Source organism: Arachis hypogaea, chromosome 12, assembly GCF_003086295.3.
Source record: "Arachis hypogaea cultivar Tifrunner chromosome 12, arahy.Tifrunner.gnm2.J5K5, whole genome shotgun sequence".
NCBI lineage: Eukaryota > Viridiplantae > Streptophyta > Magnoliopsida > Fabales > Fabaceae > Arachis > Arachis hypogaea.
Window position 1 is genome coordinate 38,986,464 of NC_092047.1, and position 26,117 is coordinate 39,012,580.

Below are 26,117 nucleotides of genomic sequence, written 5' to 3' on the forward strand. Positions count from 1 at the left end.
CTCGAACAATAATAAACTTTGGATTTGACAGAATATTGAGTAATGACAATCAAGCATTTCATATAATATATATATATATATATAGAGAGAGCAATTGTAATTAAAGCGACTAAGCTAATAAATAACAAATAATAAATAAAATATATTAATTTTATTCCATCTTACTTTAATCAAATATAACAACAAATCTAATAATTTTGGTTGATCTTAAAGAACATTATAAAAAAATTATGTGGGTCATCTTCAATTACATTTCAATCATTTTTTTTTTGTAATAAATGGTACTGTGAACATCACTCGTTTTTTTCATTTTTTCCATATGCATTTATATTTATAAATATAAAAATTAAATTTTAATGTATTCTAATACTTTATGTAAATATAGATTATAATTTAAAATATTTTTTTTAATTAAGTACTTACAAAATAAAATTCATGTCATATCATGACTTTTTTTTTCATTTTAATAGTATAGATTTTGAATTTATTGATATATTTATAAAAAAAATATAAAATATATATTTAACTGTAAGATCAAAATTATTGTAAAATATTAAAAAAAGTTTATTGAATTATTTGAATTAACAGAATAAAATAAATATGCAACTGATTTGAGACACCTGTATAAAAACCAAATTTTAATATGTAAAGGTCAACTGTCCGTGAACAAACTTTAAATAAAGAAAAAGTCTAGGGGACCAACAGATTTATTAAATTTGGTTAGTATTTAGCCAGTAAAAAGAAAATGAGTAATTTTTTATCATTAGATGAAATTTCACACCATTAAATATACTATTAATGACTAATAAATGGCTACAACTCACAAAATCTGCTGCCCCTAACACTCCTCTTAAATAAATAGACTTCCTTTATCATCTTCAGACTCCAAAACCAAGGTGGGAGCCAACTTCCAATCACAGAAAGATGGACACATGTCAAAAAATACATGAACAAAAAATTTCTACTCTTTTAACTTTATGCAAATTTACATATAAAAAATGTTATTTATACTCTAAAATTAATTATTAATATATTTATATATAATTTAATTTATTTTTAATATGAATTTATATTCTAACATATATTTTATACTGATAACTACTTTGATGGCTAATTTTAGTATACAGCAGCATTACTCTTTACATATGTACATTATAATTGACCTTAAATTTTTTCCATTAAAGAAACACTTCCCCATCATCCCTTCTTTCTTATCACTTCTTATTCCCAGAACACAACCATGAAGATCTTTCTTTCTTTAAGGACATTGTCCTTTCTTTGTTGCCTTCTCTTCACTGCTAGTAACTTAGCATCTGAATCACACGCTTCAGTAACTTCGCAGGAGTTCCAATACTTCTGTGATGAGCATAGTATTACCATAGACATCGAAGGCAACTACACAACCAATAGCACCTACCATACCAACCTCAACACTCTTATGTCAAATATTCTCAACAACAAAGAAATCGATTACGGTTTCTACAATGTCTCATACGGCGAGTACCCAAACAGAGTGTACGCCATTGGACTATGTAGAGGAGACATTAAGCCGGAGCAGTGCCGAACTTGCCTAAACCAATCCAGAGCCAATCTCACGGCGGTTTGTCCGAATCGAAAGGTGGCGATCGGGTGGTACAACGACGAACTATGCATGCTGCGATACTCGAATCGCAGCATATTCCACCTGATGGACAATGGACCGGCTTATTACAAGAAAAGCGACAAAAACGCCACGGATTTGAATGAGTTCAATACAAAATTGAACGATTTGTTGAATGGCTTGAAAAGCAAAGCTTCTTCTGGTGACTCTCGGTTAAAGTATGCTGTGGGAAACTTTAGTCTTCCCAATTTTGATGATGTTTATGGTCTTGTTCAGTGCACGCCTGATTTGTCTGGAGAAGATTGTGATAACTGCATAGCTCAATCTATTGAAAGAATATCAAAAGATTGTTGTAAGGATAGCATGGGTGGTAGGGTTGTTAGGCCAAGTTGTTTTATGAGATTTGAGACATCGTATCAATTCTATGGGCCAACGGCGTATACGCCACCTTCGCCACCAGCTCCGCAGCCCACCACCACCTCTGTAACTAACCCGTCTTCAGGAGGTATTTACTATCCATAATAAACATAAAAAAAAAAGAGTAAAGTCCATAAAATGCATTATGTCCAAAGGAGTTGTTCTAGTATGTCAAGCTGTGTTGGCTACCATAATTATAATATTTTAAAAAATATTTTTAAAATTAAAGTAATATTCTTTTATTGTTAAAGAAAAAGTTTAGAATCCAACTAAGACCTAAGCTAACTTAATTCAATCCTTTGTATTTGTAGTTTTAAAATTCAAAAAATTAGAATAGTGAGAGATTATTTTTTTCTTTTTTATAACAGATTTTTTATTTTTCAACTAATTGACTCTAGTTAACTATCATCCTAGTTAATTCCTAAGAAAAACTGTATTATATATTAAATAATACTTTTTATAAAAAGTATTGTTAAAAAAGTGTTATTAAAATATAAAAAAATATTACTTTAATTTTAACCATACATGTATAGTCACTTTAATCATGGTAGCATAATTTTACTCTTCTCTTCTGTTAAATACTTGTTCATCAATATAAATTCACTTTGCTTTCTTTCTTTGTCACACTATCCGAACTTCTTATCACTGTATCAACCCTAGTAGCTTAATGCACTTTTATTATTTTTTTAAAAAATGTTAAACTTTATTACAAGTATCTAATTAAGAAATTGATGTTAATCTTATGTCCCACTAAGGATTATATATGAAATTTTGCAGGAAAGAGCCACACTCCAGTACTAGTCATCGCCATAACAGTACCTATAGTGGCTGTGACTATGTTCATGTTTATTTTTATCCGCAGCAGGTATCTAAGAAAGAGAAAGCAAAGGAAAAGCAGTTCAAGTGAGTTGAAATGTTTAATTTGATCTATGACTTCATTCAATGTTTGATTTAATTCTTAATAGCAATTTTAACATGTAGGACAAATTTTTTTTTTTGTTTTTTCTAGGTTTTTTTTTTCCATTATTTTCACTTTTTTATAAGACAGAAAATAAAAAATATTCCGCTTAAAATAGAAAATTTTTTATACATACTTCAACTACCAAACAAAATTATGTATTGTTTATCTCTAACTCTCTTTTGTTTTATTTTTTATTTTTTATTTTTTTTTTTGGTCATGAACTCTCTTTTGTGTTTGAAAAAGCAACTTCTAAACACTGCTTAATAGTAGAAAAGTACAATGTATTCTTATAACACAAAAAGACTCACTTTCTTTCTTTCTATCAATTTTGAAAATTACCCGGTTAATTTAAATTGTCATCCATGTCAAACACCAGAGGATGATAACACTGAAGATATGGAAATTGTTGAGTCATTACAATTTAACTTGGAGAGTATACGAGACGCTACAAATGACTTTTCTGATGCTAATAAGCTTGGACAAGGTGGATTTGGGGCTGTTTACAAGGTCAGTTATAGTAGTAATATTAGATAGGTGAATTATAGGATCGCTATGATATGATTGTGGTGGCAATGAAAGTTTGATAAAACACCAAAAAAAGGTTTCAAAACTTAAGATCACATTTTTTATTTGATCACACTATTTTTTTTTTTTCAAATTAAAAAGTGTAGCTAAATAGTAAAAAAAAAAGTGACTTTAATTTTAACTATAATTTTTAAATGTTACTAAAGTGCCATAACTACTATAATAATAGCCACCACAGAATTTCTTAATGATAAGTTGTTTATGTTTTGTATTCTTAAAACTTGCTATTATATTGTCAAATAATATGATTATCACTTTTGAGTGTGCCTGCATCTTATTTTGAAGAGATGATTTTCTAACTGAGCATACGGAAAATAGTCATCTACAAAATCTATATTTAAATATATATATATATATATATTCTTGACAAATAATTTCTGGCTGTATGTTTTTACTTGTTAGGGTATTCTCACTAATGGACAAGAGATTGCTGTAAAAAGGTTGGCAAGGAGTTCTGGTCAAGGAGACCTAGAATTTAAGAATGAAGTGTTGTTACTGGCTAAGCTTCAACATCGAAATTTAGTTAGCCTACTTGGTTTTTGTTTGGAAGGAAGAGAAAGGCTACTCGTCTATGAATTTGTACCCAATAAAAGTCTTGATTACTTTATATTTGGTAGGTTTAAATACCTCTATTTTTTTCATTTTGGTTTCAAATTAAGTTTAATGAGATCGTTTTAAATTTCATGTGCTTTGAATATATACATGTGTAGATCCCACCAAGAGAGCAAATTTGGATTGGGAAAGCTGCCACAGAATCATTGGAGGTATTGCTCGAGGTCTTGTCTACCTTCATGAAGATTCTCGATTGCGTATTATTCATCGTGACCTCAAAGCAGCAAATATTCTTTTAGATGAAAAGATGAATCCTAAGATATCAGATTTTGGTACTGCAAAACTATTTGTTACAAGTCAAACTCACTCTAATACAAATAGAATTGTTGGAACTTAGTAAGTATATATTAAAATTTACTTAATTTTACTTTAGTATTAATATTATTAAGCTTACTAATTGACACTATATTACCTATCTTGTTATGTAGTGGATATATGGCACCTGAATATCAATTTTATGGACTATTTTCAATCAAGTCGGATGTGTATAGTTTTGGTGTATTAGTTCTTGAGATTGTAAGTGGCAAGAAAAGCAGTGGCAATTGTCAGAGTGAGAATCCAGAGACTCTCATGAACTTTGTAAGTCATCACTGTTTTCTCATTATGCCTTCCTTATCTATACTACAGTACCTTTGTATTTTGTATCTTAAGAGTTACCACACAGACCTAATAGCAAGGGATCGGAAGATTAATTGTTAGCAAAAATTAATAAAAGGATACTAATCTGAGAAAATTCTTGCAGGCATGGAGAAATTGGAAGGATGGGACAATTTCAAACATTGTAGATACCACATTAAGAAATGGTTCACAGAATGAAATAATTCGATGCATCCACATTGCTTTACTATGTGTTCAAGCAAATGAAGCTCATAGACCAACCATGGCTACAGTTTTACTCATGCTTAATAATCATTCGGTCACACTCGCAGTACCTTCAGAACCTGCATTTTTGCTGAATACAGGATCAAACACATCGACAAAAAGACCAGCACAAGAATCAGTCAATGAAGCTTCAATTACTGATCCATATCCTCGCTAGTTTCAAAATACTACGTTTAAAAATTGAAATACATTTTCCTTTAATTTTAGAAAATGTCATGTCAACTATGCTATATAGTATAGGAAGCGTTTCACATATACCGTTGTATTTTAGCAGTACATGATGTTCCATTCTTTTTAATCATTAAGATTTATAATAAAATAAATTAAAGAATGAGATTGAATGAAAATCTTGTACGTAGAATTGTTTGACTAATGAGCATGGTGAAGAAGATATTTGTCCTTTCCTTCACCCACCAAGAGAGAGATAAAATTACAATATTGTCCTATTTATAGCTAACTTGTGTTGCCGTGTTGAATGAGTTGAGCCTGCGATAGGTTAGTGTGACTGACCTCTTTTTTAACAAGCATTGAAAAATTTATTAAGAAAAAGCTTATTGATTATTCATTTTCTTTTAAAAAAAATTGATTGGTTCATTTATAAACCTTTTTTTATAAAAAAACATATTATTTAGGCATTTAAAAATAACGATAAAAATTTTTAATTTATAGTTATCATTTTCATTAATTATAATTATTGTAATAATAGTATAACAATAATTAAAACAACATTAACAATCATAACAATATGTTTCTTAAAAAAATTAAATATAACACGCAAGTCAGACTTCTTTTTATTTCTATAAACTTCTTTTATAAATTGCACATAATTATATTTTAGCAATAAATATCACAATTTCTTTAAACATCTCATTTGTTTTAGAATAAGTTATAAAATAGGATTCTAAAATTTATATTGTCTACAAAATTAACCTTAAAAGATACCAAGGATAAATAAGACACCAAAAAATTTAATTGATAAATTGATCCTTTTGTTGTTTTCAATTAAATTTTTAATATATTTATTGAACAAATAAATTTTTAATAAATTTTATTACAAAATAGTTAAGTTCCAAAAATACACTCTAAGAAAAATTAGATTCTTTTAAAATAAACAATAGAAGGACCAATCTATATGATAAGAGTAATAAACGAGGACTTCTAAAAAATAAAATTTTTTAAGGACTAAAATATTCGATTTAAAATTCTTTAAATATCAATTTAGATATTTATCCATATACAATAAATAACCAAAAATCTAACACATAAAATTTTATTCAGTAAAAATAAATTATAAAAAAATATGTTATGAATAACATTCCTATAAACAAAATTAACATTCACACTTTTATAATAACAAAATATAAAATGATAATACAAAGTTTAAATTAATAATGTAAAAATCACCCTATGAAAAAAATCATAATACATTTGATAAAAAAAATTATATATATATATATATATATATATATATATATATATATGAAAATTTTGATCCTAATGTTAATGTATTTTTTTTAGAGAATTAATAAAAATATTATAATTACTCACAAACTAATACTTTATTAAATATATTGTAATTTGTCTAAATACTTTTTTTCATAAAAATTAATTATTTTTTGGTAACATTTAGGTGTATTATTTTTTGTTTGGACTAAGAACACTATAATACAACAAACTAATATGATTCCACGTATTATTATTTAAAAAATTTTACGATTTATTTTCAAATTAAGATCCTACAAAAATGATAAAATTTTTTCTATTTTACAAGTATGGTCAAACTTATTAGAAATATTAATCAGTCAAAGAAAAATATCTTGTAAATATTAATTTGCAAGAAATTATATATATATATATAGAGACTATAATTATGATTTTTATTATTGGAACGATTTTTATGTTTTTCATTTAAACTTTGTATTATGTTTAATATTTTATTATTATAAATTTATGAATATTATTTTTTTAGAAATATTTTTTTCTAATATATATTTGTATATTTTATTTTATTTTTATTCGATAAAATTCAATATATTAGATTTTTGGTTATTTATTCGTAAATCGTATTAGACAAATAAATTTTAGGGGTAAATATAATTTTGGTCCCAAAAGTTTAGCGCGAAACCGTCCCTCATCTAATTTTTTATTTAGAATCGTTCTTAACATTTTTTTCGTATTAAAATCGTCTTTTTAACTTTTTTTGGACAAAAATACCCTCCACCTTTATCAGCACCTTTTCTTCCACCACCACCACCACCACTCCCACCAGCATTTCCTCCACCACCAGCACATCCACCACCAACAATAACATCATCAATAAAATTAACCCAAATTCAATAAATCAACACAAATTCAACCACCAAATTAACACAACAACAATAAAATCAGAAAACAACAAATTAAAACACCCTCTCCATCTTGCAGTGCTGAGAAAGGATTCATATTGAAGCATACAGTGTTGTACTGGGTAATTCCTTTATGGAATTGCAGTGCTTGCAAAGATTGATCCAGCTTGGAGAATGAAATATAAGAAGAAGCAGATGAAGAAGAAGAAGGAAGCAGATTCAGAAGAAGAAGCAGAACCACCGGAGCAGCGCCGTGGTCGAATCGGCGGCAACGGCAGCGGCGTGGTCCCCCGGCACCGTCCCCCTCCCCCTCCCCTCCCCTCCCCCTCCCCTCCCCCTTCGTATACCCTTTCCCCTCCCACCCACCCCCGGGGACGCGTTTTCTTTCTCCCTCCCCCCAACGGCAGCGGCGTGGTCTCCTGAGGTCTCCCGGCGCTGTCCCCCTCCCCCACCCCTTTCCCTCCCCTTTCTCTTTCCTTTCCCCTTCGTATACCCTTTCCCCTTTCCCCTGACGCGTTTTCTTTCTCCTTCCCCCCACGCGTTTTTTTTTTTAATTTTTTTTTTAATTTTATAACTTTTTTATTAACATAGGAGTAGTTTAGGAATAATATAAAAAAATTTATTAAAAAAGACGATTTTAATACGAAAAAAAAAACGTTAAGTACAATTCTAAATAAAAAATTAGATGAGGGACGGTTTCGATTCTGGCGTTAAACTTTTGGGACCAAAACCATACTTATCCCTAAATTTTATGTATAATTTTAAAAATTTATTATTCTATTATTATTATTATTATTAAATGTAAAAGTAGTTAAATAATAGTAAAATAGCACAATTTATGTAATAAAAGAAGATATAATAAATTTAATAATTTATGATAATAAAGTATGATTTATGAATAAATAGTACATTTATTACGTATCCTGTAATAATTTATATAAGTTATAAAAAAAATATTTACGTGATGAATTATAGTTTAAAACAATTTGATAAATATAGATTTTTTTATTTTATTTTAGTAAAAAATCTAAATTATTTAATACATTTCTTTTTTAATCATCAAAACTATACATATTTATCTATCTTATAGTTTAAAAATATATTTTAATAGTGTAATACTAATTTTTTTTATTTTTTGTTATATTTAATATGTTAAAAATATTAAAAAAATCAATATATTGAATGTAAGTTTGTGGCCCAGAAAATAAAGAATTGCTATATAACTTTTCAAGCCAATAACCATGTGTTTTAGTTGGTTATTTTAGAAAAATTAACAGTTCAGTTAAGGTTATTTGGTCATTACATAGTTACTAATGACAAAAGTAAAATTAGCAACCTTTTAATACCAATGAACATCATATTCCAATATTTATCAGTGAACATGTGATAATTTTCCTATAGTATATAGGTGCTATGAGTTAATATACTACTTTATCAGACAAAGCTGAAAAATACATAAGGGAAATCACCCCATTCATGAAATTTATTGGTGACTATCTAAGTTTGCAACTTTATACCTATTTGAAACTACTACACTTATCATTTTGTTATCAATTGCTGAATTTAATTTTGATATCAATGTAAATCAGTTTTGTACTTACATCCAATTATATAACGCTATCAGCAAACATAATACTTTTCACATTAACCTTGTAAATGATCATTCAAAAAAACGAAAAAAATAAACAACTGTGTAAAACGTTTACACTGTCAATGCATCAAAATTAAACTCATCACTTGCTATAACTTGTAGTAGAAACATGGCTGTTTTGAAAATTAACAGGTTGCATAAATTAACATATTGCATGGAAAATGGCTCTAAAAGTTAAAAACACTGAAATTTAGCAAGAGCATATAGAACTCATAAAAATAAATCAATTAAGTATCGCTACACCGAAATCCTGTCATTAAGGGCATAAATACATGTATAGCTCATTGAGGAGTTACCACTAAATTAACTCATATGGAAGCTGCTATTGTCTGATCTCAAACATAAGCCAAAATCAAACAATATATTCCTACCCTAGATGTAAAAGATGCATTTTGATTCTTGCTGATATCATCTTAGCAAGTACATACAACAATTTATGCCAACTCATGCATCTAGTTCTCATAACCCCTTACCAGTTACCACACACCATTGAGTTCATGAAAGCTCGACTATCCTTGCTCGTTTTTTGGAATTATGATTTCCCTTTCGTTTTTTATCATCAAGAGATGAAGGCTTTCTACCATCATTTCCAGCATCACCACTTCTGATTCCATCATCCTCGTTATCATCTTCAGCACTGCTTTCATCTGAATCTGTGTCTGTGTCTTTGCCATCAGCGGCCAATGAAATCGCAGGCTGACAACTGGAAATTGCTGATTCAGCAGCAGCCACAGCCTCAGGTGTATTAAGATCCGCAACACCAAGCATCAAATCCTTAAAAAGAAAAAGATTGAGCAAAAAAACCAATGCAATAATCAACTATTTGCCGGTCAGTAACACGAATCATACATAGAAGATATGACACGGATTGAACAATGAATTACCATTTCAATAACTTTGGATTCATTTCCAGTGAGCTCTTCAATATTGTAACTCTCAGGATGATCCTACAAATTTTCAAAACAAAGCAACAAGAAAATAGATAGGAGAACAAAGGGAGAAAATGGTTGTGAAACAATTAAAATATGGCTTCAATCAGAACTCAAATTTGAACCTTCGCATCAAGTTCCAGCCGCTTATTTGCTTCTGACATCACTCCTAAGAAATCTTTAACCTTCCCTAAAACTGCATCAATCCAAAATTAAAAAAAAAAAGGTCATGTTAGGTTAAAAATATTGCAGCTCAATTTTGTGATTCCATCTTAGGGCTATGCTCTACCCAAAGTACTAGTTCAGTGATTACAACTATAAGGTAGCGTTTGGTAGAGAGACAGAAACTGAAAGACCGAGACTGAAAGACAAAGATTAAGGGACAAAGACTAAAATAAATTTCAGTATTTTGTTTGGTATAAAATGAGAGACAGAAATTGAAATAAGAATAAAACTCTAATTTAATTTGCATAAAGGATAAACTTTGAATTAATTAATTGAAATAAGGGTATTTTAGGTATAAAATATTATTAAAATTTCAATCTCCGTCTCTAAAAATTTCAGTCCCTTGTGTCCCTACTTTTTAGAGGTACTGAAATACTGAAATTTTGGGGACAGAGACAGAAATTTTAGTACCAGTCTCTAAGCCAACAAATATGATACTGTGTCTGTCTCCTAGTCTCTATCCCAATACCTCAAAACAACCGCTACCTAATATTCACTTGTACTAAGTATTAACCAGGTAGTTTCATTTGAACACCAAATTCAGCAGTGAAATATTGTCAAAAAGAAAATCATTATCATGTATATCAACAATAAAAGCATTCAGTTATCTTCTACTGATAACATCAACAACTACTTAATTAAGAACAAGGGACTAACCCCATACTAAAAATGTAGAACAGTAAAACAACAAAACATGTGAACAAGCAGAGAAAATCTAATCAAGAAAATCACACAGACCAATGAAACAGATTTTGCCATCAAATATTTAGGTTCTTATTTCATTGCCATCACTACAAATATAAGATCACAAACTTTGATTTCCCAGCCTAAACTAGTTCACTTCTAAGTTATAACAATAGCTTGGAATATGCAGACAATCCTTTTGGCATTGCACTTGAAAGCGCCAACTAAGAACACAAATCAAACCAAAATTAAGAATAAGACCACATCAAAGTCAGACACTGATACGAAACGAAGGATAAACAAAAAGATAAACACTGAAATTGAATAAAAAGATAAATTGAAATTAAAATAGAAAAAAGAATAGGTTGAAATTGAATACAAAGGGAATTACACTATTTTTTATCCAATTTTTTGATGCAACAAAAGGATTCTCTCAACTTAACTTGTCAACACCATAATTTGGGAATTGAATCGAAGGGAATCACTCAATCTTCTATCCAATTTTCCGATGCAACAAGAGAGTGACTCACTCGACCTCACTTGTCCATGTCATGGTTTCAAAACAAAAAAAAGTGGTTTTTCACACCTCTAATTTCTCAGTGACAACTACAATAGTTTAGGAAATATTTACAACCTCATATTAGGTTAAAATAAAGAAAACCTTATGCCCACTAACATAAAACCCAATCTACTAACTAAATAAATAAAATTAAAGAACATGAAATTAAATTAAACATTCTAATATTTAAAAAATATAAACTAATAACTACTAAATAATACTTAATACTATTCATGACACAAACTTTTGAAGCACTATCAGACACACTTATGGGCAACAACTCTGGCACTAGCAGAGAATAGCTATATCCCTATTGAGATCCAAATCCAACTGCAATGCTCATTAACTTATTCACAATTATAAAGTATCATGATTCATCTTACTAGCAGGCAATGTAATTGGGGGTTATGAATGCCATATTCATCAGCATGATTGTAAAACTTATAAAAGCATATCATATCATATTGAGTCCAATTAAGCAATTTGAATGAATAATAAAATATGCTGAGACACTAGAAGCAAACAAGAGTAATGTGTTGAAATATGAAGAGAGATATCATTGTTAGATAGTGGTTAGTAATTTGGACGGTGCATTTATGGAGAGTAGTTGAGAAGGTACTCTAGATTTATCACTCTCCTCTCTATATATGTTGGCCTTTTCCCTTGTAACGATACATAACAATTCACACAATCAGTAATAATCTCTCTCGTTTGTCTAATTACTCTAATATTTCCAGCTGAGTAACCATGAATCTTAATATAACATCAAAGACATGGTATCCTCCTTGAAAACTGTTGCGGCGCTGCTGCCCTCCACCATTGTCAAATCTGACCAAAGACCACACCCTTGGCTTCTCCTTGTCCAGCAATGCCCAACCTCTCCAACCTTGTCAACAGTGTTGCTCTTCGACAAGCCACGTGTTGCCACATTCAACATATCTCTGACAAACAAGTCACCGACTTCACTTCCACTAGTGCCTGAGGGCACATCAACCACTGTATTCTGCTGCCAACTCCTGCAGCTACTGACACCTCAATGCTCACCTCTTTGTGCTATCTTTGCATGTGTTTATCTCCTTGATCAAGCCGCTAGTCCACTACAGTATCAAACTTGATTTATCCCTAACGGGTGCCATGACTATTTGAGTATTGATCTCCTGCTTCTAATAGTGCAAGTCTGACCCCTTTGTTGTCTCTGTAACCTCCTCCAGCATCTCCCTATTCTTACTTTTGGTATCTGGTCCTCTTGGCACAATGGTTGCGTTTGTTTATAGGCACGGAACATTGAAGATACAGAGATACAAATTATGTTTGATAGATAAAACATAGACAGAGACAATGTGTGTAGGGACACTAAATTAGTGTATTTTGCGTCCTTTCTCTCAAGGACACAAAAACACTAACAAGAGACAATTTATTTTTCATTTTTTCTTTCAATATTTATACCAAATTTTCAAAATTATGTTTTTCATCATCATATTTTTCTTCCTAAATTTTTGTATGGAAAAAATAAGAGTAAATTAGACTTTTATATTTTGTTCTAGTTTATCACCAAACAAAAATACAAGAACATTAATCTTTGTGTCTATGTCCATTGTGTCTTGTTCTCAATGTTCTATTCTCAGAACCAAACGCAGCCAAAGTGATGAATATTGGTTGTGTTTTCCTTCCAACCTCCCATTCTAAACCATACCAACAGTAATATTTGTCATTCACAGTCTTTGCCAGTTATATGCTATTTATGGCCTCTTTGAAAGACAATGACTGCTCAACCAAGTCGCTTTCCTAGGTTCCTTACCTCCTTACTGGCCCAAGCAGTTCCGGATAGTCCCAGCAAGTCCCCAACAGTCCCAGCTACCCCTTGCACAACTCCAGAAGTCGCAACAGGCCCCTGCACATCTTCAGCAGTTCTTGCTGGCCCTGACATGTTTCCAGCAGATACAGATGGCCTTTCCTTAGTCTTCATATTATATTTCCACGAGTATTATTGTAAAAAGCTTAGAGCTTAGTAACTTTAGCTTGAGGGTGAGTCTTAGAGAAGAAGTTTATCCTTAAATATCAAATAATATCTTCTATAGGTTATTTATGTTCTAAGCTTGATAAATATTATCTATATGCTCAAGTTTGTGGGGAAGTGATGAAAGGAAAAGGAGAGGGCGAGAGTCAAAACGGAGAGAATGCGAGGATAAGAGTTTGTTAGTTCACAGCTGTCAAATAAACATGATGATAGAGCAAAGTAATAAATTTCAGAGCAATTGACACAATTAGTAATAATCTTTCTCTCATTTGTCTAGTTACTCTAATATTTCCAGCTGAATAACCAGGAACAACATAATCAAATTCAAAATCTAGAAAAGATAAAGCATTCACAATTTCAGAACAATATCATCTGTTCCATACTGCACAATGTTTCAAAAGAAAATTTCTTCAGGTAGAATATGGACTAATCTCAACTACTAATGAAAAGGTCGCATAGATCTACCAAATCATTCACTTTTACTCAATTATATGATTTACTAACAATGAGAGATAACTATTATCAAATTATTAAACAATTAAAACTACCAATAATCAAATTTCATTGAGATCTTTAATTATTTCTACCTTCAATAATAATAGTAGATAATAATCATGGCTAACAATCTAAACACCCCCACTAAAATGAACTTAATTATTAGCATAGGTCCTATTCCACCATAAATAAATAAATAAAATTTAAAAATATAAGAACTTGGGATGAATTTGAAACAGTACGTTGGCTTTTGGGAATAGGAGAAGTAAGAGGAGTGCCATTAGGGGGAAGTATCTTAGTTTGAGCGCATTGTTCTCTTTTGCCATTACAAACAAGAAGTGTGGATTCTGCATAAAAGTGAAAAAAAAAAAAAAAAAATCAAATTTCAACAATAAGATATCTAAAGCAAAATATATATAAAATAAATAAAAAAGAAAAAAGAAAAGGGAGAATAAAATAGACCTAAGGATGAGAGGGGTGTGGCCTTTTGCTCCAAGTGAAGAAGCTCCTTGCTCCTTTCAGCCATGGAGACTCTGGCAGTTATGACTTGTGAGCAAAACAAAGGTTCATGGTGAGACAAACACAAAGAGAATAAGGAAAAAGAGTAAAACCAACATGGTCCCCGCCCCGTCCCCCATTTTGCATAACTTCCCAGTCCCCACACCGTACCCTTGACGAGTGACGGGTACCAATTCCTCGCCCAATACCCGGATCAGAGTGGATATCTATGGATTTTCAAAGAAAAATTTTAAAAAAGGGACTTAAATATTCTTCAACCATATTACAAGCATAATCTTCATTGTCGTCAAGACTTAAATCGAAATAAACATTGTCTTTATCCATAATTCAAACATAGTTTAAATAGTAATAAACAGAGTTTCAGAAGACAAATTGTCATACCTGAGAAATAGACAAATTCATGTCAAAAAGTACACAATCTACCCTTAACTAGTCTAATACAACATAATGCATATGCTAAAAAATAACAATCAAACTAAACCTAGCTGCCAACAGTTCATAAGGTTAAGTATACTTTTTGTCCTGGAGTTTGTCAAAACTTTCAAAAATAATACTAAATTTTATTTTGTTTCAATTTTGTCTAAAAGTTTTCAATTTGAATCAAATTACCCCAACAGCTAAATTTTCAAGAAATTTATGACCAATTTAGCAATAATGTTTGACAATTAGGGGCCAGTTGCTTGTGTGAAAAGGTTACTTAAGAAATTGTTGCTGAATTAATCCTAAATTTCTTAAAAGTTTAACTTCCTGGTACATTTCATGCAAATCAAAAACTTTTAGGAGAAAATTGAAATAAAAGGTTCTGAGAACCGGACCGGTCATCAAACCGCTTTAGTTATTGGTTCATTGGTTTACTGGTCTAACCGGTCTAACCGGTAGTTCAACCGAAAAAACCGTTTTAAAATGGAATAATAAATAAATTATAAATATGCAAGTATTAAGTTGAGGGTATAAGGTTGTATGAAGTTTTTCTAATGGAGTGGTGAATTCCTCTCTTAGGATTTTCCTTTTTTAATATTAAATGCAAAATTGCCAGATGAAAGCATGATACCAAGCAAGTACAATTCCTCATCAGTACACAAAATGTTAAAAGAAATATCTGACAAGAATAGGAAGAATATCAAATGAATTATCATAAATCCAACTAAAAATAAACATAGTACTCGGATAAATAAATTTGATAACATTATTAATAACAAAGTTGGTAGTGGACTGTGCTAGAAAGGCTTCACCAAATGAAGGTGCATACAGGCTTTTAGAGACAATAGACTTGGATTTGTGCAGTAGCATTTTGGATGAGTTGCTTTGAAGACCATTTGGTAAAACTAAGCTTTGAATAGGTACAATACAGGCTTCACCAAATGCTCATAACACACACAAAGACAGTTTCTCAAGATACATAAATAAGTGCTCATCCTCTAAAAATAATCATCTGAATCGGTATAAGGCAGGAAAAAATGACTATAAGTCTCTTTACCCAAGTCAAAATAAACAACCATATCTGAATTCAACAATCAGCATTCAGCACCAAATATTACAAAACATTAACCAATAATCACACTAAACCTGCAACCAGCAATTACAAAACAGCAACAAACATGAGTACATTATAAAACATTCCAAAACAGTGATGACACTAAACCTGCATAGTAAATAATCTCAAAGACAATGATCACCAATATCCAGCAAATAAACAATAAATACACAACAACAATTTAGCAAATAAACAAGAACAAGACCTAAATAGAAAATCCAACAAATTAAGTCGCAGCAACCTAACAATTTGACAAATTAAAACAACAGTAGCCCAACAATTTACCAAATTATCAACTTAACAAATTCAAGAACAGAAAATCACAACAAAACAAAAAAAATTAAAAGTAACAGAAGAACACAAGAACAATTAGCAAATTAACAAGTTCACAATAACAGTTAAAAAATTTACCAGAAGAACACTAATGCAAGTGGAATCATCATGCTAATATGTTTTCTGCAAAGATGCTATTTGTACAGCTATAATTTCCTAATTACTATGATCCAATTATTCTAATTTCACATGCAATCAACTTAGTAAGTTTCTAAAAGCTAGAAATTATAAAACCAACCAGAAATATGGTTAAAGCATTTCATCAAACATGTTGAGTGCGGTAAAATTAAAACGAAATAAGAGAATTCAAAGCTTAATTTCAATGTGACAGAGAAGAGAACATAACTATTGTAACTTTAATTTAGTCTATGAAAAAATCCAAACCACTACCAAATCAAAGAATTACTTATTGTAATAGAAATCAGAAGTTGCAGAGTTTGAAGAGTATTGGTGTTGTGTGAGTGTATTGTCTGGTGGCGGGTTTAGGGAACTCACGGCGGGGACAACAGAGAGCAGTTCGACGGCTGAGTGGAGGCGCGGGTTGGTCGCAGAGTTTGAAGCAGAGTAACGTGCCTTCCAGACGAACGCGAACTCGAGCGGTGAACAGTGAGTGAACGCGAACGGTGAACGCCGAGCGAACGCGAACGAAGATGCGAACGTGAACAGCAAACAAACGGCGACGGAAGCGCGGCTGACCAGACAAAGACGACGGACGCCGAGCTCGAGGAAGCAACCGCGATCGGCGACAGCGAACAGGGGTTGAAGACTTGGAGCACGAGGGAAGCTAGATAACGGATGGCGAACTTCGAGTGCGACGGACGGCGGCAGTATGCCACTCCTTGTGGCGGTGGTGTAGGCTTACAAGTGCTAGGGTTTTGTGTGATTTGACTGATTTCTCTGACTGAAAGAAAGAGAGGGAGAACGAGAGAAAGAAACGAAGGAGCTACCCTTTTTTGTGTAAACCGGCCGGGTTCCGGTTCGGTCTGACCGACCGGTTCTCGTTCGGTTCAACGGTTTTCTGCTGGTTTTTTTATTAGCGGTTTTATATACCTGACCGGACCATTAATGTTGCCGATTCGCGGTTAAATCGGTCCGACCGGCCGATCCGATCCGGTTTTCAGAACATACTGTTAAGGATATTTTTCAACCTTTTGACATACTTCAAGACAAAAATATACTTGACCCTTGAAAAAATTAAAAATACCTAACCTAAACCAAAATCACAGCTAAACTTGTATCAAAAAGACCCAACCTAAACCTAAAATCACATTATATCATCAAGAAAAAGAAAAGAGAGCAGAGGTAATGGCAACGGCCTACCTGCTGGCTGCAGATGGACCGTAAATTGGCCACGGAAAGGGAGGGGCAACGCAGTGGGACCGTGACGTACTGACGGCGACAGAGGGAGGCACGGCGAGTCGGCACGACGCGGAGGCTCAGAGGAAGAGGCGAGGCCACAAACCGAGTGGTGAGAGGCGATGTCGAGGGACAGTGGAGACGAGGCAGTGGCCGCGAGGAGGTCTGAGAGGCGAGGCAGAGATGCAGAGTGAGTGTGAGTGGATGAGAGAGTAAGGTTGCGAGAACTGAACCGGTCAAGTGACGGGTTCAAAGGTTTGTCCAACAATGGCAAAAAGACGCTGGCGGCAGCGACGCAGAAAAGCGGGAAGAGACTCTTGCAGCAGCCAAAGGGGGAGAGACGGGAGCGGCGACGCAAGAGGTGAACGGCGTAGGAGATGTGGAGAACAGAGAAACAATGCCGGCGGTGGTGCCTCTGCTGGAGTTGGGAGAGAGAAAAGGCGAAGGAAGGGGAGAAGAGGATGGCGGCGGCAGCGGGGGTTAATGATTTAGGGTGATTTTTAACCTTTAAACATGTAAGCTTTGAAAAGACAAGTTGTTCTCTCACGATTCAAAATTGTTTAAGTTACTTTTATAAATAAAAAATAAAATGTATAAAATAAAGATAAAATATTTAAAGTTTATTAAATATTGTATTTGTTTGGATGTTATTATTTTGATAAAAAAATATTTTTTAATAAAAAAAATTTTTTTTAGTATATTTGAAAATTTTTTAATAGTAAAAGTAAAAATATTAGAAAAATAAAAAAAAGCACATCTTTTTTTAGAAGCTGTAATTTACAATTTTTTTTTATGAGTAAATATCCTTTCTGGCCCCTGTCCTTTTTGAAAATTGATTACATGCCCCCTAACCTTTATAATTTACCAAATCGGCCCCTATCCATATACTCCGTGATACCAATTAGCCCTTCCGTTGGTTTCTCCGTTCAAAGTCGTTGGAAAATGTTGAGGTGTAACGTGCATCCTGTGACGTGTCGTTGGATCATCATACGTGGAATGCTCTGTGGGCATTTGGACAATTAAGCCCCTGCACACTCAGCAAAGCGACGTCGTTTTGAAAAGAAGCCCTTTAGCTCGTTTAGGGTGAAATCACATTCTCCCTCATTTCTGAACCCTAACACTAGTGCCTCAAGCATGAGCGATCCAGAGCAATCTTCAACCTCTAACACACGCCGTGTCTAGAGGAATACTATGGTGGGTTCGAGTAGCAATGCAAGTGAGGGTAAGAAGGCCAAGTTCCAACACCCTAAATGCAAGTGTGACACGTATACAATCATGCAAGAGTCTGGGACAGCCAAGAACCCAGACAGAATCTTCCTGGGTTGTTCCAACTATCGCGTAAGTGTGCATCTATCTTCCGTTTATGTAATCAACTTCTTCTGTTATTTAACAAGTTGTATTCACTATAATGGCAATTGCAGACGGAGTAACGTCACTGCAACTATTTTGTTTGGCTGGACAAACTGATTGCTAACCGTTTTGCGCATGAAGATGACAATGATGTTCAAGGAAGAATGATGATGCTGGAGAATAGATTGGAGCAACTGGAATTCAAGATTGAGGATGAATTTGAAGGAAAATAAAAAAAAATATAGTAATACCCATGGTGTATTAGTTATGCTGGCAATGTTAATTCTGTTAACAGCAATTGTGTTTGTAGTGTTTTAGGGTATATTGTGTTGCTGTAAGTGATGCATGGACAAGGTTAAAAGTTGGGTTAATTTGCTCTGTAATTGCAGATTCCATATGAATTGAATGTGAATTTTTTTCTAAGAATGTAAAGCCTGAACCCATGATAAGTCTGCACAATGTTATATAAGCTAAAAGCATAATTTTTATATTCATACTGCTAAGCACAAAGGCTATTACATATTCAGCCAAAAACATCAGCACATCTCTGAATTCACAAAACAAAAAACATGTTTCAGTAGTCTTAAGTGTATTACTTCTTATAACTTGACACCAAAATATTCATAACTATAACTACGATTATGTCATTTCTGAAGTCTTGGTAGCCTAAATCCATATGTTGGCTTGAATTTGTGGGGTGCATTTAGGCCTGGTGTGGGGATAAACGTGAAGGGAGTTGTGACAGTCCCTGAGCCAGTTGCTCCTTTAGTTGGAAGTTGCTGCTGAGTTGGTGGTTGTGTGGTTGGGGTTGTTGCTTGCTGTAGAGGGGGTTGAAGTATTGGGGCTTTGTCCTGCTGCATAGGTTGCTGAACTGTTGGGGTTGTGGCCTGCTATTGAGGGTGGTGAACTGCAGGTGCTAGAGGTCTAGATATTGCTTGTTTGGGTCTGAAATTTGGCCCGTGGTTGAGTGTAGTTGGGGTAGCAGGGATTGAGGGCTCAGTGCTGAAGTCCACTCCCTAAACCACATGAAAACAACTCAATTTAGTGTATATACTGTTGGGCCAAAAAATTTTATAGTTGCTGGACATAAATGTGTAAAATAACATTACCTCTATTGGTGGTGGGGCAGACTGTGAAGATTCCATCTCAACTCTTGTCTCTTATTGGACTAAATTAGGGTGGGAGGTCTTTGGGACTTTTTTCTTTTGCCTTTTTGCTTTAGCCTGTGAAAGACACAAGAGAAGCAAAGTTGTTCAGCCATGACAGAAAAAAAAACTTAAGTAACTTTAGGATCTAAGACAATGGACTACCACTCGATCAATAGGTGTGGCAGTAACATTATGGGGAATATTTGTTCGAACTCCTTCCCCCGCCTGTGCAAATGAAAAATAACATCTCAGCTACTATACTGCTCAATTAATAGAAATAACAATTACTACAATGTACAAAAAAAAATGTAGAAGCTCCTTTAACCTGTGCTTCCTGCTGACTAGAAGTGGCTGTGATGATTGGTTTTCATTTTGTTGTTGCCTTGCCTTCTTTCACTTTGGCTACCAATTCGGATTTGCAAGAGGGCCTTTGCAAGTCATATGGTAGTGTCCATTTTGCCCACATTTACTGCATGTTACTTGGAATGACTTCCTCACCTACCTTGCTGCTGCATTTGAGACTCAGCCACCACATCAACAGCCCTTTTTTTGGTTGGTCTCCCAGGAGTCTCTTAATTATTGGTGCCTCTGAACGCAGCCTGTTGGTTTCTTCCCAAAACTCCTCGGAGTTCACTGGTTTAATGGAGTCCCCATAAGTAGCCCGGACAGCTTCCATTGTAAGCCATTTGTGTGCAAAATCCTCTGGCTTCAGTTGTTGTTTCCTTAACCTTGATATAGCAGCTACTGCATGCTTGCATGGCAACCCTGGTAGGATAGATACATAAATGCAACATTTACTGAATCAATATTTAGTTATTTACTTACATCACATAACTATTATTGCCAAACAATAAGTAGATGATTAAACCTGTTAGTTGCCAAACATTGCAAGCACATGTTTGTCTTTGCAAATTGACAGCCACTCTTGTCTGGTACCTCTGGACTTCAAATAATACCCTTGCTTCATCCCCAACCCACTCTGTCATCCACTTGTTGCTCTCAGGAATGATGTAATCATCCAGCCTTAATTGTTGAACTGGAGCCAGTTTACCCTTGCATTTGCTTAACCTGTGCTTGTGCCCTGCCATCTTTCGCATAATGTAACTTCGAAGCTCCTCGCACATAGTTAAAATTGGTTTCTCTTTGTACTCCACGATCTTGCCATTCCAAACTTCGCACATGCTGTTGGTTATATTGTCACATTTCGGGCCATGGCTAAAGTAAGCCTTGATCCATGCACCGGGATCAAATTTCCTCAGATACTCCCAAGCATCCTTGTTTACCTTCTTCACAAGCTTCATTGAGTCTTTTAATTCTCTCATTGTTGTGCTCTTAGCAGCCTTCCAAACTAGCCCTTTTGTGTGCTTGTCCTTAAAGTGCTTGATGAAGTTTTTCCATATATGTAGGACACAATTTCTATGATGGGCTTGTGGCATTACCTCATGCAATGCCTTAGCCAACCCCTGCAATAACAAGTCAGCCAAGAGTTTATTTAACAAGTCAGCACAACACACAAGTCATAAGACAAAAACAAGCATAACAAAGGAATTCATGTTACCTTCTGCCAATTGGACATGAAGTTCCACCCATTGGCAGCCACTAGACCAAGATCATCATGCAGGATTGAAAGAAACTATTTCCAGGAATCAGTGTTCTCAGCTTCAACTACAGCAAATGCTATCACAAAGAAACTATTATTGGCATCCTGCCCTACAGCTGACAAAAGATGACCACCAAAGTACCCTTTTAAGAAGCATCCATCCAATCCGATCAGAGGACGACAGCCCGCCTTGAAGCCTTTCTTGCAAGCATCAAGTGAAATGTACAACCTATTGAACAGTGGACGACCCTCCGGTTGAGGAATAACGTCAATCATCGCAGTGGAACCTGGATTGCTTCTGTGAATTTCATTTAAGTAGTCATGTAGCTTTCCATATTGTTCTCGCTCCTTTCCAATTGTTTGCTCTCTAGCAGCTTTCAAAGCTCTGTATATCATCCTGTAATGTATATGGACATTATAGTCCTGTTTCATGTGCTCGAGTGCCTCTTTCGGAGTCATTAGAAGTTGAGTTACCAACCTTTTTACCAATTTACTAGTCACCCAAGCCCTATCAGCCATGTTACTGCTCAAATTCCTGCCACAGTTGTGCTCTCCAATGAATGTCTTGATCTGAAAACTTAAACTCTGACTATTATGAGAGCAAAACACCAGTCATGGACAACCCTCCTCAGCACACCTTGCTCTAATCCTCTTGGGCTCATTCTTCAAATACATCAGCTCTTTACCCTCATATACAAAGTAGTCCTTAAGTGCTTGCTTGAACATTGCCATGGTCTCAAAGTGTTGTCCAACCTGAAACTGAACCTCACCATACTCTGCATCCTCATTGAAGTTAGGATATCTTGCCTTATGCTCCTCATCTGAACTGGATATTGGAGAATTAAATGCCTTAGACTCATATTGATATGGCTTATCTAGGTCTGAGTCCAATTTCTCAGCCACTGGATCTGAATTGGGCTTATCCCTTGCCTCATCATTTGGGTCAACCTCAGCTGGCCCATTACCTTGATCTCCACTAGGCCCACTGTTTGGCACATTGTCTGCTTCTTCTTGGGATAGAACATGTTTTCTATTTCTTCCAACATACATTTTTGCCTTCTTCTTCTTAGTCCTAGGAGACATGTCCTTATCATCAAATCTACCAGGTGGCACATTCTTCTTCTGTTTAGGTGTCTATTGTCTAACACAACTCTTCTTCTTAGTACACTTTTGTCTAGCATTCATTGCCTCTTTCATCTTCACACTAGGCTGCTTCTTCCTCACACTCTTTCTCTTTACATTAACTTCCTCATTACTACTACTTCTATCAGATTCAAATCCAGGTGGAGGGGATTTGTAGGGTTTGTCTTCAGTTGTCTCATACCCGTCATCGGAAGAAGACGAATCTACCTCAACAACATCTGGCCCATAAACTGGTTGACTAACATCATGCTCAAAATAAATAACCAGCGAATCCGACTCCACATTCTCCATCTTTTTATCACACATTTCATTGATTTCCTTGTCTCCTTTAAGAACATGTAACCCAGACTCTAAATCAGGGGCACTGCCATCATACCAATACATCTGTTTGTAGCTTGTATACCCTAAACCCTTGAACATTTCCTCCAAATCCTTGAAATTAACATAATCTATGTCTAACGGAGAAAATGTCTCAACACTTCCGTCGTGGTAGTATAATACACCATCTTCATCCCGTTCAAACCAACCCCATGATGAAAAACAGGGACTATTTCATATGACATCTATTAGAACAACAATGTGCAATAATTAGAACTTAATTAACTACTTCCATCAGGCCTCAACCGTTAACAGAATAACATTTTAGAACATGCATGGGATGATCACTAATCCAAATCATCATTAACAAAAACCACATTCAGCCAAAAAAAATTTGGAGCAACACAAGCTAACAAAGCTACAAGATCAGATAGCGACACTAACCTTAGTAGCGCCGTCAGTTCCTCCGTCTGCAGCACCGTCAACACCTCCCTGTTGGAAGTCTCTGTCAGCTTGCTTGGAGGGAAACGTTTCGTTCTCTTAGGGTTTCTTTGTAATTTTGAGTAGAGAACGAGAGTGATGTATGCTAACTGAAGTATGCACAAGGGGAGAATGAGATTTCACCCTACACGAGTAAAAGGATGCCAAGCAAAACGACGTCGCTTTGCTGAGTGTGCAGGGGCTTAATTGTCCAAATGCCCACAGAACATTCCACGTATGATGATCCAACGCCACGTCACAGGATGCACATTACACCTCAGCGTTTTTCGACGACTTTGAATGGAGAAACCAACGGAAGGGCTAATTGGTATCACGGAGTATATGGATAGGGGCCGATTTGGTATTTTATAAAGGTTAGGGGGCGTGTAGTCAATTTTCAAAAAGAACAGGGACTGAAAAGGGTATTTAATCTTTTTTTAAAAGATCTTTTTTTTAAAAAAAAGATGTTTTTCATGTAATAAATAAACAAAAAATACTTTTATATCGTTATACCCAAACATAATAGATAGATAAAAAAATCTTTTTACATGAGATACCCAAACATAAAATTACTTTTACTTTTCCATAAGATCTTTTAAAAAAAGATAACTCGAAAAAAGATCTTTTTTTAGAAACTCACCCAAACAAATCCATTATCTATTTACTTTTATTAGTAAGTTAGACATAATGTTATAGACAACATAACATTTACCTTTAAAATTATTTAACCGATCAATTCAATTAATTCGCTCAACCACAAAGATTTGTACAAAGGATTTGATGGTCCATAACATTTAGATTTTAGACTATTAATAAAAATTTTTTTAATTATTTTAATAATTATTAAATATTTTTATTTAATTTTATTTGTAAATTAATTTTTTATTTATTATTTAATTTTTTTTTATGTTATAATTATTTTATTATTTATTATTTATGTTTATTAATAATTAAAAACAACAACGAAATAGATCTTCTATTAATCGTGATCTCTATAAATATTTTGGCAATATGAATCAACGTTTTTCTTCTCTTGATCTATTACATCCGTAAAAATTAGGAAAATCGTATTTGTTGTTAATTCAGTCTATTTGTTTGACACCAATTGATGGATAAGAAACGAATGTTGTCAAAATATCGATTAGAAGTATAATTCAATCGATCGAATACGAACTAGAAATCGAGGTGTCTGACAAAACAGAAAGTCGTCACCTTTTTTTTTTTGCCATTCTTGAAGGTATTCTTTTTCTCATTTCTGCTTCTCTTCACTTATGCTCTTATGGCTAATCACCTTTATTGAGGTAAGTGAGAGGACAGAATGGGAAATTTCAAGGAGGAAAATTTCTGTGACTTTATAGTTGTTTTTTTTATATATCAGAGGTCATTAATTCTTGGTTTTTGGGTGCCATCTGAGCTTAGTGTATATTCTCTTATGTTTTTCTCTACATGGTTGAATGGTTAGTAATCTATAATTTTCTGCATGAAACGTAAGTGCTAAATTTGAATTTGTCAAAATATTAATCTCATATATGTTATGACATTTGAAACCATAACAAGGATCCTCCTTTTTTCCTATCCTTGACTCAGCAGCATCTCAGCCATTAATGACTTACTTTGTTCTTTGTTGGTTCATTAATGATGAAGGCTTCACTCATTGTAATATAAAATAAGAGAAAGTCTATTTCATCAACGAAATATGCAGTTTACCAACTGCAACTACGATATACATACATACATTTTGTACAAAGTGTTTTCTCCTTCGTAATGTGGATCGAAATAACACGCGTTATTCCCAGTCAATTGAAACCAATGTGTGTTCTATCTCTCTCTCAACTTTCCGGTTCGATCATCTTCTACCCAAATTCAAAAATTTAAAGTGGTCTCTTTCAAACCATACTCCGTAAATATCGCTGTGTCTCTCTCAAACCATACTCCGATTTTTACTCCATTTTCATGCCCACCGAACCCGAGTCTCCATCATTCTACCATTTTTCCAATTATCACTCATCCACTGCCATTTCACACCGTTTCTCCCGTTCTGGCATTCTCTATAGATTCACCGTCCCTCGAAGAGTCTCTAAGCCACTCCCCATTCACCGGTGATTGGATGAAGGGGAAGAGTTCATAAGCAGGGTTTATGAGGTTCTTCACGGGCCATGCACAACTTCTCCATGGGTCGTGCAAGCTCCTCCACGGGCAAGGTTTCTGAAATCACGGGCTGTGTTGCTCGCATCCTTCCCTTGGCGTTTTCTCTCTTATTGTTGTCGCAAAAGCTGGGCTGTGTGGTTTTTTTCGTTGTTTGTATGAAGTCTACAATAACAAGTATTGCTCATTGTTACCGTCAATTATGGTAGGTCTGCCACTTTACTTCTCC

General features: G+C 33.9%; 2 protein-coding genes across 7 annotated transcripts; one reads left to right on the top strand and one right to left on the bottom strand.

The window, feature by feature from the left end:
- The first annotated feature begins 1,174 nt into the window (after window positions 1-1,174).
- On the top strand, window positions 1,175-5,514 carry LOC112727318 (cysteine-rich receptor-like protein kinase 26). Its single transcript, XM_072210448.1, has 7 exons — window positions 1,175-2,105; window positions 2,795-2,920; window positions 3,355-3,485; window positions 3,966-4,176; window positions 4,274-4,511; window positions 4,604-4,754; window positions 4,918-5,514. The coding sequence occupies exons 1-7, from the start codon at window positions 1,241-1,243 to the stop codon at window positions 5,212-5,214; spliced, it is 2,019 nt and encodes a 672-aa protein (XP_072066549.1). The 5' UTR covers window positions 1,175-1,240; the 3' UTR covers window positions 5,215-5,514.
- A 3,728-nt stretch (window positions 5,515-9,242) lies between these two features.
- Window positions 9,243-17,345, bottom strand: LOC112727319 (uncharacterized). Of its 6 annotated transcripts, none has more exons than XM_072209178.1 (7): window positions 16,755-17,276; window positions 14,578-14,687; window positions 14,425-14,495; window positions 14,205-14,309; window positions 10,108-10,178; window positions 9,938-10,000; window positions 9,243-9,827 (listed from the first exon to the last, which is right to left on the bottom strand). In XM_072209178.1, the coding sequence occupies exons 2-7, from the start codon at window positions 14,598-14,600 to the stop codon at window positions 9,549-9,551; spliced, it is 612 nt and encodes a 203-aa protein (XP_072065279.1). In that variant the 5' UTR covers window positions 14,601-14,687; window positions 16,755-17,276; the 3' UTR covers window positions 9,243-9,548. The 6 variants fall into 6 exon arrangements, with proteins under 6 accessions (XP_072065279.1, XP_025632795.1, XP_072065280.1 ...); XM_025777010.3 differs by having other exon boundaries at window positions 16,844-17,274; XM_072209179.1 differs by having other exon boundaries at window positions 14,425-14,508; window positions 14,632-14,687; window positions 16,844-17,271.
- Window positions 17,346-26,117: the final 8,772 nt, after the last annotated feature.

Bases quoted from the DNA above. Each gene is read 5' to 3' on its own strand.
- LOC112727318 (XM_072210448.1), top strand. From the start codon at position 1,241: ATGAAGATCTTTCTTTCTTTAAGGACATTGTCCTTTCTTTGTTGCCTT. The intron at 4,512-4,603 runs GTAAGTATATAT...CTTGTTATGTAG, and splicing joins AATAGAATTGTTGGAACTTA to TGGATATATGGCACCTGAAT. The intron at 4,755-4,917 runs GTAAGTCATCAC...AAATTCTTGCAG, and splicing joins CAGAGACTCTCATGAACTTT to GCATGGAGAAATTGGAAGGA.
- LOC112727319 (XM_072209178.1), bottom strand. From the start codon at position 14,600: ATGGGGGACGGGGCGGGGACCAT. The intron at 14,496-14,577 runs GTTGGTTTTACT...CATAACTGCCAG, and splicing joins GGGGACGGGGCGGGGACCAT to AGTCTCCATGGCTGAAAGGA. The intron at 9,828-9,937 runs GTAATTCATTGT...TTTCTTTTTAAG, and splicing joins AATCCAAAGTTATTGAAATG to GATTTGATGCTTGGTGTTGC.